The 17,230-nt window shown below is 43.3% G+C and overlaps 1 protein-coding gene across 1 annotated transcript in view; it reads left to right on the top strand.

Annotated features, from left to right (window-relative positions):
- The first annotated feature begins 221 nt into the window (after positions 1-221).
- Positions 222-17,230, top strand: part of LOC126234925 (uncharacterized) — a 410,207-nt gene continuing 393,198 nt past the window's right edge. The window contains exon 1 of the mRNA XM_049943664.1: positions 222-1,352. Coding sequence (XP_049799621.1) covers positions 1,167-1,352 — 186 coding nt within the window. The 5' untranslated portion in view covers positions 222-1,166. The remainder of the gene's footprint in view (positions 1,353-17,230) is intronic.

Below are 17,230 nucleotides of genomic sequence, written 5' to 3' on the forward strand. Positions count from 1 at the left end.
CGGGCAGTACTGTTACCTGCTGTGACGTCACACGGCCGCTCGGCGCGCGGGCCGGCGAGCCGCCGCCGGCGCTCAGTCACTGCGCAGACGCAGTCGCGCCGAGCCGCGCAACTCCTGGGCTAGCCGCTGCCAGCACGCAGTGTTTGTTTACACGCCGCGCGCGACGCGACGTTTGCACCGGCCGGCGACGCTCCGTGTCTGCAGACGAGTGACACGTCCGCGGTCTTCGGTGGGCACACGCCGCGTGTGCCGACGGGTCCTTCGGGACGTATGTGACGCGTCCGCGGATGTTCGTTCTCGGTCCATTCCGTGCGTTACACCTGTTGGTAGAGTGTTCGCGCAATTATCGACAGAGCCAGCTCCGTGTGACTCTCCCAGCCGAGGACGCCGGATTTTTATCAGTATGCTGCCTTCTGAGGCACCACCGTTGGCTGACATGTGTAAATAAAAGACGCGAGTTTTGCTTGTCAGTGCTTTTTCCGAGTACGATCCCCATATATGTGTACATATCGTGGTGTATCACTGGCCCGATCTGCACCAGGTGTACAGTTTGTGTGCTGCATTTAAAGCCAGCAGAGCTTTAGAGTGGTTTTTATCGCCATGAAAGTGAAACTGCACATCGCTGCTGTAGACGTGGAAACTTTCTTCTCGAGTGTGCTCTGGCTCAACCTGCTGCGCCACAAGTGACTGGCAGTGACTTTCGCGATTATTTGATTGAAACTGTGAGGAGTCTACACTGCGATACGTGTCGATTGGAGAAATAATGCTGGCACTGCGAATAGTTCGCAATTGTCTCCCGCAGTTGCTCAAGGGATAGAGAAGAGATTACTGCGTATGTTGATAATAGGTTTTTTTCTGAAATTGTTTCTGGTTCACATCCAAGGGATGATGAACACTGTTTGGTGACAAAACATTGGCACTCTCAGGTCAGGGACTGTGGTAGGGTAACAAAATCTGCAGGTATTTTATGGACACATTGGAGAAGTCTAGAGAAGGTGTGATACCATTTGGTCTAAAGTGAGGCGGTAACTACTGAAAGGCCGTCATACCTCTGTTTTCGTCGATACCTGTTGGATGCTGGTGAATCAGTGATCGCGGCAGAGTGCCACCGCAGCGCCTGGTGAAAGTGAAGTGCACAGTGAAGCGAGGCCAGCTCCAGCGTCGCAATGACGGACGCCACGGAGCGGTCGCCGCGGCGCTCGGCGTCGCGGCTGGGGCGTCGCCTGTCGCGCCGCCTGTCGCTGGTGACCAGGGTGCCCGGCCTCATCTCGGCCAGGCTCAAGGACCGAGGCCCGCCGCCGCCGCGCTCCTTCGAGATCACCGCCATCGCCCCCGACAAGACGCAGCGCATCGTAAGTCGCAGATTTCACTCCCGTTGGACGTGATAATAACTAGCCCAAGTTAACACCTCTGGGTTTTTCAGATCAACGTCTGTGTCAAAACAACTCTCTCGATCGAGATACTAGCTGCTGTGTCTACCCCCCCCCCCCCCCCCCCGCTCCAATCTCCCTAAAGGGGGGTAGGACGTCAAACGGGCCGACTTGGAGCAGGAGAGGCACCACAGGACATTTTAATTTCCACTGTCTATACTTTTACAAATACAATGATAAAACATTAACAGCATGACCAGGAAGGATTCAGGATTCATACTCGTAGCAGTGGAAGCTCAAAAACGTTGTTGTTGTTGTTGTTGTTGTTGTTGTGGTATTCAGTCCTGAGACTGGTTTGATGCAACTCTCCATGCTACTCTATCCTGTGCAAGCTTCTTCATCTCCCAGTACCTACTGCAACCTACATCCTTCTGAATCTGCTTCGTGTATTCATCTCTTGGTCTCCCTCTACGATTTTTACCCTCCACGCTGCCCTCCAATACTAAATTGGTGATCCCTCGATGTCTCAGAACATGTCCTACGAACCGATCCCTTCTTCTAGTCAAATTGTGCCACAAGCTCCTCTTCTCCCCAATTCTATTCAATAGCTCCTCATTAGTTATGTGATCAACCCATCTAATCTTCACCATTCTTCTGTAGCACCACATTTCAAAAGCTTCTATTCTCTTCTTGTCTAAGCTATTTATCGTCCACGTTTCACTTCCATACATGGCTACACTCCATACAAATACTTTGAGAAAGGACTCCCTGACACTTAAGTCAATACTCGATTTCTCTTCTTAAGAAACGCTTTCTTTGCCATTGCCAGTCTAAATTTTATATCCTCTCTACTTCGACCATCATCAGTTATTTTGCTCCCCAAATAGCAAAACTCCTTTACTACTTTAAGTGTCTCATTTCCTAATCTAATTCCCTCAGCACCACCCGACTTAATTCGATTACATTCCATTATCCTCGTTTTGCTTTTGTTGATGTTCATCTTATACCCTCCTTTCAAGACACTGTCCATTCCGTTCAACTGCTCTTCCAAGTCCTTTGCTGTCTCTGACAGAATTACAATGTCATCGGCGAACCTCAACGTTTTTATTTCTTCTCCATGGACTTTAATACCTACTCCGAACTTTTCTTTTGTTTCCTTTATTGCTTGCTCAATATACAGATTGAATAACATCGGGAAGAGGCTACAACCCTGTCTCACTCCCTTCCCAACCACTGCTTCGCTTTCATACCCCTCGACTCTTATAACTGCCATCTGCTTTCTGTACAAATTGTAAATAGCCTTTCGCTCTCTGTATTTTACCCCTGCCACCTTCAGAATTTAAAAGAGAGTATTCCCTCAAAAACGTAACAAAACACATTTTTTTTCATGTGAAATTTCATCATTTTTTCACTTACTACTAGCTCATTTGTTGCTATAGGTACATTTTTCTTCCTAACTAAGAGAGATTCTTCGATGACTGACTTGGGTCGACAGAAGCGTCTGATCCCAAGCGTCGGCTTTGACCCGTGACGTAAGGGTGTTGTCGTGTGTGACGTCATGACGGCGCCGTTTGTGAGTGTGGCGTGTTTGTAGATGTCGTCGTGTTGTGGTTTGTTGTGCTCTCTGGTGGTATGTTCAGGGTTTTCGTTTGTGTGGTGTAATGGATTCAGTTTGCTTTTGCCCATTATCAAGAATTGTTAGTGTCGGCTGTGTTTGTAGTGGAATTCGTTTCAGTGAGTTAACGATTTTGTGTGAAGGTTAATTTAGTGTTGTTCGCTGTACGTCATGCAGTAATTTTAGTAAAATTAATCGGCTGTTGTTTTTGTTCAGGAATGGATATGACGGATAAAATTAACACTGCGCAGGTCGAGAGAAGTGTTCGATCCCAATGTGTGGCTGTGTATGTTGGGAGATGTTTTTGAGCTATATGAGCCAAGGGAAGTGTTTGATTCTAATTTATGGGATCGGAAGCTGCTGTTGAGCTATATAGACCAAGGGAAGTGTCCGATTCCAGATGATATTGTGTTTTTATTGGTATTTGGGGAGTTTTGTGATGTCGGTGTTTTTCGTCATTTTGTGTGGTTTTGTGTGTGGGAGGGTGTCTAAATTTGTTTGTATTTAGTTTGCCCCCACCCAAAAACACCTCATTTCCCGCGTTTGTCCCGTTAGTGTCGTTAGGCTTTTTGTGGAAAGTGTGTGTGTTTGTTTTTCGATGTATTTTCGTCCTCATAATGTGTACGTACCGACTTTAAATGTGCCACATTGGAATCGTGGTTTATGGTCGTTTCCGCCATATTTGTGACGTCATGGGTCAAAGCAGACGGGCGGGATCGGACGCTTCTGTATTTCCAAAAATAAATGACTGTTACATTTTAAATTTCATGTTTAGCCAAAATTCAAGTTTTATGGTTAATTATCTCAATTTTTTCCACAGTTTTTTAATAGATTTGGAAAATTCTAGAGTTTCATACTCCTGTAACTACTGTTTGTATGCTATGAAAAATTCATAGAAGAATCTCCCTTACTTAGGAAGAAAAATCTACCAATAGCAACAAATGCAGCCAGTAATAAGTGAGAAAATGATGAAATTTCACATATAAAAAAAGGTATTTTGCTACGTTTTTGAACTTCCACTGCGATGAGTGAGAGTCCTCAATCCTTCCTGGTCATGGTGACAAAGTTTTATGAATTTACTTGTAAAAGTATAGACAGTAGAAATTAAAATGTCCTGTAGTGACTCTCCTGCTCCAAGTCGGCCCGGTTGACGTCCTACCCCCCGTTAATGTGGTCATGGTTCTGGTGACACCGATCCGCAGCGTGGTCCGATGTCTAGATGTGCTTGGAAGGTGATAGATGGGTTGAGGTGGCGAAGCCAACGAATGTGAATGCTAAGGAAAGACTGTGGTGACAGATTGATTTGTAGAATAGTTTGGATGCCTATGTTCCGTCATATTTAACGTACTGTGCCACATCTAACACATTTCTCGTTATAAAAATCAAAACTCAGAAGTAAATTCCGTAAACCTGTATTAGATATTGGACTAGTCTCCGACGGGTACCTAGATGCGTATTACATACATCTATCGCACGCAAACTATGGAGAATGCAAGGGGGGAGCCACTACGTAACAATTACCGTAGATATAATTGCGTAGGCTTCCGCGGCCAGAGTCAGTTGACATAAAAGTTTTCTGGGTTTGGTACCGCGTCATAATGTAAAAACTACCGCTGCAGGAGAAAAACCAACGTTTTGGCCACGATTGCAGCGGCCTTCTTCTGGGTCTAATGGTGAGTTCTAGCTATGCATATCTAGAACGCACTATTAGACCCAGAAGAAGACCGCTGCAATCGTGGCCGAAACGTTGGTTTTTCTCCTGCAGCGGTAGTTTTTACATTATGACGCGGTACCATACCCAGAAAACTTTTATGTCAACTACCGTAGATGTTTCAAAAATGAAATCACAAACTTTGGGAACAGCTTCCTCACGCCAAAACAAGGAAAGAAGTTCATATAAACATGTATACGAAAATCCTATGCGTTAGAGTTACAAACGAAAGTTTGCATTAAACGCTCCAAATGTCTTCCTCTTGCATATAAACACGCGTGCACTCTTCAAATCATGGACTGTCGCATCCTTTCAAATGTTACCTGACAGTTACGAATGGTTTTGTAGGCTTCCTTGACACATCAGCGAGGAGTTTGTGCATCCGGGTTTGTCTGCTGCATAGTTCAGTTATGTAAGGAGCCCCCAGAGATAATAATCCAACGGACTGACGTTAGAGAGACGTTCAGGCTATGGGACTGGTCTTCTTCTACCTATCCATCTGTGCTGGTAGAAAACAGTCGGTGCATCTCTGACACTGAGTCTGAACTATGCTGAAGCTCCATCATGTAGAAGTCACACATTCCTTTATTTTAGCAGGCGCACATCTTCTAGTGCTGAAAATCATGTCTGCCAGCTAACGATATGAATATGCTGCCATGTTTGAACCAGCACTTACAGTTAACTCTCTAATTGTAGTACACGTACACAATGGCCACGTTTTCAGACGAATGATGAATGTAAACAAGTCTTCGGGGGAACACAACACCGTCTAGCATACGGTTATGTAATACGTCAATGAGTCAAACGGTTGCATAGATAAATGAAGTTGGTGGGTTGTACCTGGAAAACCGCTGGACAGTAACTTCCGTTAATAAAGCGAAAACGAAGAAGTTTCGGAACTATGTTTGCACGAATCTTTTTCTTGTTTTCGTGCAAGGAACGTGTTCAAAAACGTATTTTTGAAATACCTTTGAGAACGCGCAATGTAAAATTAAAAACTTATTCAACTTGTTTACTTATTTATGCACCCAAGGGTTACCTCATAGTTACGTGGGATTTGTCATCATAATGTTAAAATAGGTAGTTCGAATGTAAACACACACAACCAAACTATCACCTTCTGAGCCAACCTTGACTTCGTGGTACATTCGTCCTACAGACCAGTGTCGGATGTCATTGGTCAAAGCACAACGGCATTATAGCGATCTTGAGTACACTTGCCATCTAAATGAGACTTACATGTGTCTAATACACGACACGATCTAAACCATCATACAACTGAAAGGATCTTGATGCCATGCTAGACATACGTAGGTTTAGAAAACAAAAGATTTAAGCCACCACACACAAGAACTAAATGTTACATGGTAAACAAACATGCGAACCTCATCTAAAATTGAATCTAACAAACAAAAACTTAGCAGACGTCATGTTCATAAGACATGACATCACACTTCAAAGAACATACCGAAGGCTTCCGTACAATAGATCTGTGGATTTATGCAGCTGGGGGCCAACAGATTTTATTTGATAAAAACGTGACATTTCAGTGAGATAGGTTGCTGTTTAAGTAACAATTTTAGTTACAGATTCTTTCGCGTAGATGATACGGTATCTAGTATCTTAGGACGTTTTATATACGTCGCATAATAAAGTACAGCCACTGCGGTTAGATGAGTCAGAATCATTCATTACACCAGTGTTACACGAGCTACATTGGTAATATCTTTGAATGTTACGTCGTATCTATTACGTAAATCATTACGACCAAGACTGTTCATTTATTGAAAAATAAAAGTTTCCTTGTCACAAAAAGCTCTTGTATTGATACTCGATGCAATTAAGAAAACTGAGTGTTCATCTTCATGGTATATTTGAAGTAAAAACGTGAATTAAATTGGCTTCTTACTGTTTCATACGTACTATAAATATCTTTAAAGGTAAAGATGCACGTACACTTACTACGAATTTCCAAATTAGCACAATACTTAAACAGGACGGACAGAAAGAGCCTGTCCCGGAAAATAACTAAACGGCAAAGAGATTATTATAAACGAGATCGAGGACCAGGAGACGAAATGAACGTCAGCCTATAAAATGTTTGACAGAGTCGCAAATCTGTTTGTTCTAAATGTAAGAATATAATGAAATGAGTATTTTCTAAATATTCTTTTTCCAACCCTTTAGTATTTCTGTTTTATACGGTTTAAATTTTCCCCAGCAACCTCCTGTCATTCAGCTCTGCAGGTGCTTTCTGAACGAAATTGTATCGGAACAGCCGGACTCCAGTTTTTATTTCTTCAAATGAGGGATGGTTCAGTCTGTTCGGTTATATAAACTAACTGAACATGCGCCGGAGTGAAACAGAAAATCCTCATCATTGAATAACTGTTGCATTAAGAATGGTGTTTGATTTGCGATTTCAGAGCTATTTTCATTTTGGTCACTCTGTACTACTGCATAGCTTTATTATTATTCCGTGTGCGAATGACATCCGAATGTACATCATTGACAACTTCAGGAAAAATGTCAGTCCCGAGTCAAAGGACAGTAAATATGTATGACTATGTGGGTGTAACGCTAACAAAGCAGAACGAAAACGGTGCAGTGTCTCATAATTTAAGTGTAGCCTGCATCGGTGCTCTTCAGTAACTTTGAATTGTTTTAAATTAATGTAACAAATCTAATAATGTAGGCAGACAGATGTAGAAATGCGTGCGGTGTGCCTGTGAGCCGCATCTGAAGATGAAATGACACAAGAACGCATCGAGAGTTATGAAGATCGATTTTCGTAGTAAATACTGATTTTACTCGACATCTCTGTTTCTTTCAATATATACGTAGTAGCTACCAGGATACACGCCCACCTAAAGCGTCTTTGTCTATATAGATGTTGAATGTTAGCACTGTCTTCAAAAGAGCGAATATATGTTTGCAGTTTTTTGGAGGAAACGCTCATTACACAAATAAGTGTTCTGGGATCAGATGCCAATAGTTCGGCTTACAAATTGCTTTGTTTTCGATTTGAAACCGAGAATTTGGAAGAAATTTAATCACACGATGTTGTTGAGGACATAGTTCCAGAAAAAGATAAAGCAAAGGGCGATAAAAGTATTAACGCGGACTAAGAACACCCCAATCAGCAACATGTGCAACTACCGGGAAACGAGCAAGATGAAGTGCAATTGTGGCACCGGCGCCTTCGAAGAGACAAGGGTGAAATCAATCGCTCTTGCCATGAACATTCGTGGTTGGACTGGAAAGTGGAAGTTGTACCGCGATTAACCAATTGGTGACGTGCGAGGTACGGATGTCACTGTTCATTATTATACTTCACTTCGGGTGTAGTCTAAAGTAAACGGTAAATTTGGATAGCGGAACTAAGCCACTGTGAGAACTAATACATATTTCTTCAGCCGGTGTCTTTTTTATTTAACCAGAATTTGAGTGAGGTTGTGAAAAATAAATGACAAAGAGGGGGAAGAACTACCGACATGTAATTCTCGACTATCCTAACATCACTGTAATTAAACGTCGTGCATCTTTCACGGCAGATTACTGTGGTGCCAAGTAACATTAAACGGATCACCTTTTGTCGTCTTTCCTGGGAGTATTTTACTTCTGAACGTTTGTACGAAGTAGCTATGAAACTCACGTGTAGAAGATTATGGCATTATTCGAAAATAGCCGTCATTGATAAACGTTTGCTGTATATTATCTTTCATGGTGGTACAAATGGTAAGAACTTGGTAGCTGTTGAGTTTGAGCCGTTCATTTTATGCTTCAATAAATAATGAAGACTCGCTTTCTTATCGAGAACACAGGTACAAGGTGACGAAGTTTTTGACTCAAAGGATTTTTGTTCCTTAGGAGCGATGTTTCAGATCACCGTTTTCGATTGTTCTTTTAAACCACATAGGGCTAACGCCAGGATCCGTCCACTCCACACGGAAAAGTCTCATTTGATTTCTTCCTCATTGTTGTACAATCCGAGGTTGTATTTATTCATTTATTTATTTTCTCCTCGCTGGACTAGATCGAAACACTGCCCGCAAAACTGTACCTGTGCAGGTCTTTCTTAGTTTCGGCTGGCAATTTCATAGTTGTAGTTAGAATTTCATAGCTCGTAAAAACATCCTGTTTCGTTTTTCGATGCCGTTTGCAGAGTTTTCCAATATATCTATGAATTAGCTGAGTAGAAATTTTTGAAACCGGCACACCTCCAAAAAGTTGGGGCACATTGCACGTCTCTCAGACACAAAATATTTCGTGTGTCATTAACAGTGATGAACGTTCGCGTGGCAGCTGGGAGTTGTTCCTGGATGCAGTGCACATCCTGAGGAAGCAGCAAATGTAGCTACACAATAGAGACAGCTGAAGTGCTTTGAAGCCATTATTTCAATTCAGTAACACAGAACAGCAAACCTAAAAGCGAGGCAGCAGTGGCAATGCTTCACGTAAAACTAAGCTAAACGTGACATCAGTATAAAGACGAAGCAAATATGTAAGTGTAGAATACCAGTGACATGTCAAATAGCTCCTATTATGTTATAAATTGTTACTCGTTGTTTACGATCTTATCACTGTGATTATTTATCATATACTCACTGAAGAAAGTTGTTATTTCATCCGAGTGCGATGCAATCTTATGAACACCTTCCGTGTCGTTTCAGGAAATCCATGAAAGTTTCTGCCGAATGACGTTATCGCTACAGTAATGTTATCAACATAAACACTGCAGCTTTTTACCTGTACTATCTTGATAAGTTCACGACGTTACGCAACGACTAGGAAATACCTTCAAAAAGGATAAGAAAGAAAAAAAAGTTTTGACTTTATCAAACTTTCAGGAAAAATTCGCCTACAAGTATTACATGTGGGGCCGCTATTGTAAAAATTCCCGTGTATAACAAGTGTAGGGAATACGAAATGGAACCGTGATAATCAAGTATCGGACAGAATAGTTGCTCATCAGTGACAAACTGCAGTTATTTTACTAGTTTGACTGCTTGTAGAGTTACAGCACCGTGATAACTGCAAAATTTGTGCAACATTTCTACTTTAATTGTGAGGCTGTGATCAACTTATGCAAATAAAGATTGTTACTAGAGACATGAATATGTCATAACAGAAGAAAGTGTGTGCTAAAACAGGATTAGAACCTGAATCTCCAATTAACGTTGTCAGTCACTTAAACTAATTAGGCCATAAGAAAACCAAATATTATCACTCGTGAGCTGTTTGAGTCTTTCCCGACGAAATAACTACTCCAGTGGTAACGGGCGTCGCGTCGGATAATATTGTGAGAGCTGCACAGTATTTCATTGAGACAGCTGCTCGTGTTGGTGCAGTGGCTCGACCATATAAGTGCTGGCTCGCTGAAGAAGCGCAGGCATCAAGATGGGCCGTAACGTCGTCATGACGAATCTGAGGGGCATAGACATCCAGAGCCTCATGCCGAAGGAACGGACCACGGTCTTTGGATGCGTGACGCGGGAAAAGCGCGGTCTCATATCGCACGCCATAGCGCGCGCGGACAGAGCTTTGGCGCCAGACTTCGATTCTCCTTATCTGCTGATCCAGTGGATTCGTTCGTCTGCGGCCGACGGTGCCTTAGTGCCTCTAACGCTGGTTCCCCTGCCTTTCTAAGTTGAAATCTCGTGTCTTTTGTTAACCAGGTCATCACTTACACGTATTGGGACTACATCTTTGATGAGGGAGTCCCAGTATATGTCCAAAATAATCTGCGTCTCTCCGTAGCTGATGGTATGTCCCGTGTCAAGACAGTGTTCAGTAAAAACCATCTCTTTTCGCTGACCTAATCTAGTGTTACGTCTATATTCAACTGTGCACATTTGGTCGCTGTATGATCTCCTTGGAAGTGGGTTGTCTATAACAGAACCCAGCATCGCTTTCACGCTCGCTGGAGAGAGGAAGAGACATTTTATATGATGCTTCTTGAGTAACCTGCAGCTCTTAAAGGACACGCAACCAACATAAGGTAGAAAAACAATTCTCGTTTTTTTTTTTTTTGCTTTTTTGAGGTTTAGTGTGTGCTGGTTGAAATGTATTTCGAGTCAGCTTTTCAAAGTACCCGTTCTGGATAAACACAGAGCGAAGATGGCTAAGCCCTGTTGACAAGCTCCCTGGATCTGAGATAACTCTAGTCCCTATGAACTAGACCCGTAATAAACAACTGTAGCTTCGAAGATACAGGTCAGTGTGAGGTGGTTAACGGAACGCACTGTGCCCCAACTAACCTACTTTTCAATGGACCGGTACATAGAAAAATAAGTCTCCATTTTCTCCACTTCCATGTTGAAGTATAGCTCGGATGGAGGGAGTTTAGGTGTGCCAGAAATGAAGCGGTGCTGTCCCACGTGGCACTACCATAAATGCATCGCCCAGAAATATTTAGGTTTCAAAACCAACTTTAGTTCTTCGTCCTAGAAGTCCTCCAAAAAAGTCAGCTACTGTGAGATACAAGGGACTACAAACACTAACACCATCATTTTGTTCAAAATATTGATCGTTAAATAAAAATTAAGTAGAGGTACGGTCATGTTTGAAAAGATGTTCTCCTCCCAGCTAGGCTCCTATGAGTTACAGTGAATCCACCAGAGGTACTCGGGTGAGCAAAGAGACCACATCGAAACTCGTTAATACATCAGTGTCCGCCCCTGGTAGCTGAGCGGTCAGCGCGATGGAATGTCATACCTAACGGCTCGGGTTCGATTCCCGGCTGGGTTGGAGATTTTCTCCGCTCAGGGACTGGGTATTGTGTTGTCCTTATCACCATCCTTTGATCCCCATCGACACGCAAGTGCCGGCCGAAGTGGCCGCGCGGTTCTGGCGCTGCAGTCTGGAACCGCGAGACCGCTACGGTCGCAGGTTCGAATCCTGCCTCGGGCATGGATGTGTGTGATGTCCTTAGGTTAGTTAGGTTTAACTAGTTCTAAGTTCTAGGGGACTAATGACCTCCGCAGTTGAGTCCCATAGTGCTCAGAGCCATTTGAACCATTTGACACGCAAGTCGCCGAAGTTGCGTCAGCTCGAACGACCTGCACCAGACGAACGGTCTACCCGACGGGAGGCCCTCGCCACACGGCAATATATCAGTTGCTTAAAAACGCAAATTTTGCAGCCGCTGTACAAATTCTTCTGAGTTTCGAATTTGGTTTTCATATTTTCCTAGAAAATTCCTCAAAAGAGAAGCCATATGTTCTGCTAGGTAACATGTTGAGGCTCCCATATTGCTCAAAATGGGCTAAATGGATCCCCGTCCTTGTGTATCTTTTACAGGCGTGGTGGAAATGGCCCTTGTACTCCTAAGCTCTTTTTCAGATGTTCGCGAAACGGGCTGATTTTGAGAAGGGCAGATGTCTTCCGTTGTACCGCATCCGGTAGGGCCTTTTGGAGACGGCGACACGATGAATCCTGCAGTAAATCGGTCATCTTGTCAAAGCAAGACGATGCAGGCAAACGAACAGCAGCCTTTCCCGTGTCAGCTGGTAAAATTACTGTTTCAGTATCTTAACGAACAGAGCTCTTTCCTTTCCTCATTGGTGGTGATCGGTTTGGGTGCGGGCTTCCTAGATATGACCCTGCAAGTGTCTAGCCTTACTTCTTCAGCAGTCTCACTGGGAAATTTCAAGACATCTCGCTCAATGGCACAGATAAAGTCCTTGGAGCTGGCGCAAAATCTAGTCCATTTCCAAACTGTGTTATCGCAGCGTCACTCAGTGGTTTATCTGTGTAATTAAACACAGTGCCTCTGTATAGTTTACCTTCTTCCGATGAGTAGCGTATGAAACGATGGAACCTGGAAGTTTGAAGCGCCGCGTCCAGTCCGCAAGTGACCACGTATAAGGGATTATTTCTCTCACCAGTGCCATGCTGGCTCACTGTATAATCCTCTTGGCGGACTTAGAGTGTATGCCGGTACCAGGGAGGAGATAGTCAACGGAATACGTGAGTTCGACAAACTTCGCAACAAGAGAATCAGACTGTTGAGCGCTCTCACATTTTTATTGAGACATGGGCCAATAAACCACGCCGACATTTGTCGGGTTTACCCATTACAGGCCACCAAAAGGATTAAACAAGATGTCTTCAGGGCGTTGGCGAGTGAATCCGCTGTACAAGACGAGAATTGGTCTCCAGGAGCTTGCTTTCACTTCATCTGTGTCGTCGCGTCTGTCAGCGGATTCCTGAGAGAGGGTGGACGGTGTTACGTGGTCGCTTTCGGACGGGACGCGGCACCAGACAGTGGCGCGACGAACTTCAAAGCTCTATAGCCTTACACGCCTCTCACCGCAAGAAGATAAGTTATGCGGAAGCACTGTGTTCATTTACGCAGATAAGACACTGAGTGACGCTGTGAAATTATTGCTGGAAAAGGAACTAAATTTTGCGCCCACTCCAAGGACTTCACTCATCAAGGATTTTATCAGTGTCGTTGAGCAATGTATCATGAAACTTCCCAGTGAGACTGCTGGAGAAATAAGGCGAGAGCGGTGGCCGGGCTCGAAACCGGGACAGAGGACTTTTGATTGCTAATCAAAGACGCTACCCATAGACCAATGGTGCCGTTCTTTTAATACTACGGAGAGCCAAAAAACTTTTCGTGCGCCTCCACGTACTGGAACTCTATCAAAGAAGCAGTAGAGATATATTTTGCTAATGGCATCATTGACAGAGACTCGGGATTTCAACTTGGCAAGCCATGGGAATCAGCTTAGTCGGTACTAAGGCATCGACGGCCGCAGACGAACGAATCCAATGTGTCAATACAGACGGGGAATCGAAGTCAGGACTCTCAAATCGGGCGCCAAAACACTGCCAGCGCAAGTCATGGGCAACGTCTTGCGGCTGCGCTTTCCCAACGTCGCGCGTGCAAAGACCGTGTCCCGTTTCTCCGACAGAGGGTTCAGGATGTCGACGTTCTCTACGATTCTTCTACGATGACGTTGTAGCCCCAGAATATGCGTCACGGCAAAATCAACCTAACAAGTGGGATGACACTGTCAAGTTCTTTATAAATTTGTGTAGGTTTTGTGATCACTAACATATCACATACTATCTCAGCCCGCGAGGTTTCATTCCAGTTTCTCTTCTCCTCCTTGGTACTTCACTTTATCAGGCAGTACATTCCCCAGTCGAGTTTTGTTTTACCCACATTGTACGTTTGCATTTGATTGGTTTAGATTCTGACAGCAAGACAGAGAGCGATTATGGCAGAATTTTCACAGTACAGCGCAGATTACACAGCGGGCGTAGTAGTTCTCAATCCACGATTCAGGTAATATCTATTTTTCCTGACCTGCGGTCACCGTCAATAAATACGATCGTACATAGTTTTAATGGTGCTATGATTTACAGCTTTTAAATATTTGCGAAAAATCTTAATTAGGTACAACAGCAGACTGTCTCTTAATGAAAACAACCAGTTTCGACTAAACAACAGATTTTCCATAGATGCAATGAAGAACATCATACTATCACAGTGACTACAAGCCGTAAAAATCACTATGTCCCTGCAAAATATGCCGCATTTTCTGTAATAACTCTTTTTTTTGTAAGTAGGCTTACGTGACGAATTATTTACGGATATATTATGATTATTTTCTTTTGGGACAATTGAGATAATTATTTCCAGAATGAGATTTTCACTCTGCAGCGGAGTGTGCACTGATATGAAACTTCCTGGCAAATTCATGGAGGGTCCCATCGAACCAGCCTCAAGACTGCTGTGAAAAAAATTCTCATTGAAAGTAAAAGGCCAAAGTGAAATTCTATATGCTAAGTCGGCAAAGCTGTCTCAGTTCAAGCATAGTTTTGAAAAACCATAATTTCGCATACTATCCATATCTCACGTCTTCAAAGCTACTAATTTCTGTCAGATAGTAGATCCTCCTTAGGTATCTATAAGTGAAGAGGAAGACAAGAATTATCTGACTTCCTGGCAGATTAAAACTGTGTGCCGGACCGAGACTCGAACTCGGGGCCTTTGCCTTTCGCGGGCAAGTGCTCTACCAACTGAGCCACCCAAGCACGACTCACGACCCGTCCTCACAGCTCTACTTCTGCCAGTTCCTCGTCTCCTACCTTCCAAACTTTACAGAAGATCTCCTGCTAACCTTGCAGAACTGCACTCCTGAAAGAAAGGAAATTGCGAAGACATGGCTTAGCCACAGCCTGGGGGATGTTTCCAGAATGAGATTTCCACTCTCCAGCGGAGTGTGCGCTGATATGATATTTCCTGGAAGATAAAAACTGTGTGCCGGACCTAGACTCGAACTCGGGACCTTTGCCTTTCGCGGGCAAGTGCTAGCACTACCACTTCTGTAAAGTTTGGAAGGTAGGAGACGAGGTACTGGCAGAAGTAGAAATGGTTCAAATGGCTCTGAGCACTATGGGACTTAACATCTGAGGTCATCAGTCCCCTAGAACTTAGAACTACTTAAACCTAACTAACCTAAGGACATCACACACATCCATGTCCGAGGCAGGATTCGAACCTGCGACCGTAGCAGTAGCGCGGTTCCGGACTGCGCGCCTAGAACCGCGAGACCACCGCGGCCGGCGCAGAAGTAGAGCTGTGAGGACGGATCGTGAGTCGTGCTTGGATAGCCCGTGAAATGCAAAGGTCCCGAGTTCGAGTCTCGGTCCGGCACACAGTTTTAATCTTCCAGGAAATATCATATCAGCGCACACTCCGCTGGAGAGTGGAAATCTCATTCTGGAAACATCCCCCAGGCTGTGGCTAAGCCATGTCTTCGCAATTTCCTTTCTTTCAGGAGTGCAGTTCTGCAAGGTTAGCAGGAGATCTTCTGTAAAGTTTGGAAGGTAGGAGACGAGGAACTGGCAGAAGTAGAGCTGTGAGGACGGGTCGTGAGTCGTGCTTGGGTAGCTCAGTTGGTAGAGCACTTGCCCGCGAAAGGCAAAGGCCCCGAGTTCGAGTCTCGGTCCGGCACACAGTTTTAATCTGCCAGGAAGTCAGATAATTCTTGTCTTCCTCTTCGCTTATAGATACCTAAGGAGGATCTACTATCTGACAGAAATTAGTAGCTTTGAAGACGTGAGATATGGATAGTATGCGAAATTATGGTTTTTCAAAACTATGCTTGAACTGAGACAGCTTTGCCGACTTAGCATATAGAATTTCACTTTGGCCTTTTACTTTCAATGAGATTTTTTTTCACAGCAGTCTTGAGGCTGGTTCGATGGGACCCTCCATGAATTCCTCTCTTCTACCAACCTTTTCTTCCAAGAGGAGCACTTGGATCCAAATTCATCAATTATATGTTAGATTTTTTCCAGTCTCTGCCTTCCTCTACAGTTTTTTTCCTTCTATAGCTCCCTCTCGTACCAGAGAAATTATTTCCTGATGTCGTAACGGATATCCTATCCCTTCTTCTTGTCAGCGTTTTCTGTATCTTCCTTTCCTCTCCGATTCTGTGGAGAGCGTCTGTAACCTCCCCCTCACTTATCGACCTTAATGACAGTGAAAAATTAAACCGCGTGTACGTAATAGAAATTTGGGAAAAACGATCGTCACCGAAGTTAATCTGTCTGTAAAGAGGGAGGAAAGGGTTACATCTTAATGAAAGGAAAAATTTAAATGAAATTGGTGGAAATTAATTTTGAAAAAGCTTAAAGTTAATAAAGAAAGTAAATGTGCGGTCGTTAAGTTAACAATTAACTGGCGTTAATTAGATATTTGAGACTTGGGAAAAATTACGGCCGCCAGTCCTATGGACAACTACTATAACAACTGAAAAGAAAGGTTATTACACATATAATTAGCACTAATAGCGTGGCAGCTGAAGGTGACACGTGTTGTGTGAAAACTGAATGTTTGTCAGAAGTAATAAATTTGGCTACATTCTGACTTAATTTAGCAAAAGAATTAATAAAACCGGAAAATTGAAAGTTAATTTAGTGACTGAAATTAATAGTGAACTTTGTTTCTGAAGCACTACGAAATTAAATTAAATAAGGTTAGTCTTGGGCTATCTCAACAATCATCTCAAAAGCAACTTGAATCTACGCAATTTAGAAATAAGGGATTTAACTTTGAACTTGAATTAAATGATTTTGAACAGTTAACAATAGTAAAATTTAGTACGTACCAAGCTGAGCTGCAGTCACAGGTAAGCTAAAATGTGGTAACAAAACGCGCACTCTTAATTTGTGCTTGTGTACTCATTGGATTGTTTATCCCATTCAACAGCTCTTATAATTAATATTCGCTTTCAGTGAAGATAGCAAAGTCATCAGCGGATCTTACTACTGATATCCTTTTACTTTGAATTTTAACACCACTCTTCTACCTTTATTTTATTTCCTTCATTGCTTCTTTGATGTGTGGATTGAACAATATGGGAGGAACACTTTATACCTGTCCTGCATCGTTTTCGATCCGAGCAGTTCGTTGTTGGCCTTCCAAACTTATTATTCTCTCTTGGTTCTTGTAAATATTGTATATCATCCGTTTTCGCTATAGTTTTCTCGTATTTTTCTCAGAATATT

The sequence above is a fragment of the Schistocerca nitens genome, chromosome 2, assembly GCF_023898315.1.
Source record: "Schistocerca nitens isolate TAMUIC-IGC-003100 chromosome 2, iqSchNite1.1, whole genome shotgun sequence".
NCBI lineage: Eukaryota > Metazoa > Arthropoda > Insecta > Orthoptera > Acrididae > Schistocerca > Schistocerca nitens.